We start from the raw sequence: 1,699 nt of genomic DNA on the forward strand, positions 1-1,699 counted from the left end.
CGCCCCCCAGCTGCGGCTGCTGCTCCTTCAGGTGGGCCAGGGCCTCCCGGATGGAGCCCTCCACTGTGCAGAGCTGGATCTTGTACCTGTGCAGGCAGGACAGGCAGCTGCCTGCTGGGCTGTGGGAGGTGCTGCTCATCCCCCCGCCCGGCCCTCTCTGCCCCGTCCCTCTGGACGGTCGCCTGGATGAACTGCTCCATTTCGGGGAAGGGGGACACGATGCGGATGTAGAGCACCTGCAGCTTCTCCTGCCTGGCCGGGTATCGCCTGGGGAGAGACCCACCCGTCGCAGCTGCGCTCTGGCAGCCACCCAGTCCCTGTGAGCTGGGCCTCAGGAATCCACTTGTTCCCCCAGAGCTGGGCAGGGAAGAGCCCTGGAGCCCTGGCTGGGGCCCGTGGGACCCCCTCACCCCTGCCCCAAGCTGGGCCAGCAGAGCCCCGTGGCCGGGTACCTCTCCACAGCAGCGTGGACGAGGTGCAGCAGGGCCGTGCAGTCCTTGCCCCCGTTGAAGCCCACGCAGAGCTGGGCCAGGCTGTACCGGTCCAAAGCCTCCTCGATGGTCCGCAGTGCTGCTGCCACCTTCTGCCCCAGGGCCGAGCCTGCCGGGAGGGGATGGTCGGTGCCCGCCTGGGGCCACGCTGCCTCAGGGCCTGCGGCACCTCACCCTCCGGGCACATCTCATCTCCAGACAGACCGTGGAGACACTGCCGGCACCGCAGCCTGGAGCCAAGAGCTGGCACAACCCAGAGGTCTGGCCATGGATGGGACAGGGATCCTGCATGCACTGGGGATCCACGGCACCACTCCCCATAATGCATGCCGCAGCACCAGCGGGCCCTAACTGGGCTTACGGGACCCACTCCCACCTGTGTGGGACAAAGCCCATTGTAGCTGCTCAGCACCCCTCAAGCCCCCCAGCACACCAGAACAGGCAAGCTCTGCTTCCCAGCCAGTCTTCCCACTGCCCTGGCCCTGCTGGGCTGCAGGGTCCATGCAGGAGCAGCGCAGAGGCACTGAGCTGTGCTGCAGCACCGCTCCCCTGTACCTGACTCAGCCAGGCCATAAACCTCCACGGCTGCCGGCGAGACACAGTCCGTCACCAACGGCACGACAACGCCTGGCGGGAGCTTCTCCACCAGGAAGCGATGCGATTCCTCCAGGTCCTGCTCCGACTCCGAATCCAACGTCAGCTTCACGCGGTAGTAGTTGTTGGCCCAGTCCGGGTAGGAACCCAAGCTGACGCGACCCTGGAAGGTGGCGACGGCCTGGTCCAGCGCGGGCGTGATGAGGATCTCATCAGCCGCCACGTAGATGGTGCGGGAGTAGAAACGGGTCCGCTCGCTGCGGAAGAGGTGGGCGAAGCCATCCAGGGCACGCTCCATCAGCGCCGGGATGCCGGGGAAGATGTAGACATTGCGCACGCTGACCAGCGGGTACTTGAAGGCGCCGCCCGTGCGCCCGTCCATGCCGTAGTTGAGGCAGGAGGACTCGGGGACGCGAGCCAGCTTCATCTCGGGGCACTGCGCGTCCGTCTTGCCGAAGAACTTATGCACCAGGGCCACCAGCTCGGGGTGGGGGGCGACGCTCTCCCCGAAGGCCCTGGCCACGGCCTCGAAGGTGACGTCGTCGTGCGTGGGGCCGATGCCCCCCGAGGTCAGCACGTAGGTGAAGCGGGCGGCGAAGGCGGCCACCTCACCG

The 1,699-nt window shown here is 67.3% G+C and overlaps 1 protein-coding gene across 1 annotated transcript in view; it reads right to left on the reverse strand.

Annotated features, from left to right (window-relative positions):
- Positions 1 to 1,698, reverse strand: part of FLAD1 (flavin adenine dinucleotide synthetase 1) — a gene marked incomplete at both ends in the record, with an annotated part of 3,561 nt that extends 1,863 nt beyond the window's left edge. Inside the window, 4 exons of the mRNA XM_035895402.1 lie at positions 1 to 86; positions 169 to 267; positions 453 to 600; positions 1,047 to 1,698. Coding sequence (XP_035751295.1) covers positions 1 to 86; positions 169 to 267; positions 453 to 600; positions 1,047 to 1,698 — 985 coding nt within the window. The remainder of the gene's footprint in view (positions 87 to 168; positions 268 to 452; positions 601 to 1,046) is intronic.
- Between the last annotated feature and the right edge of the window lies 1 nt (position 1,699).

Source organism: Egretta garzetta, unplaced genomic scaffold, assembly GCF_000687185.1.
Source record: "Egretta garzetta isolate BGI_Z169 unplaced genomic scaffold, ASM68718v1 scaffold1425, whole genome shotgun sequence".
Classification (NCBI taxonomy): Eukaryota; Metazoa; Chordata; class Aves; order Pelecaniformes; family Ardeidae; genus Egretta; species Egretta garzetta.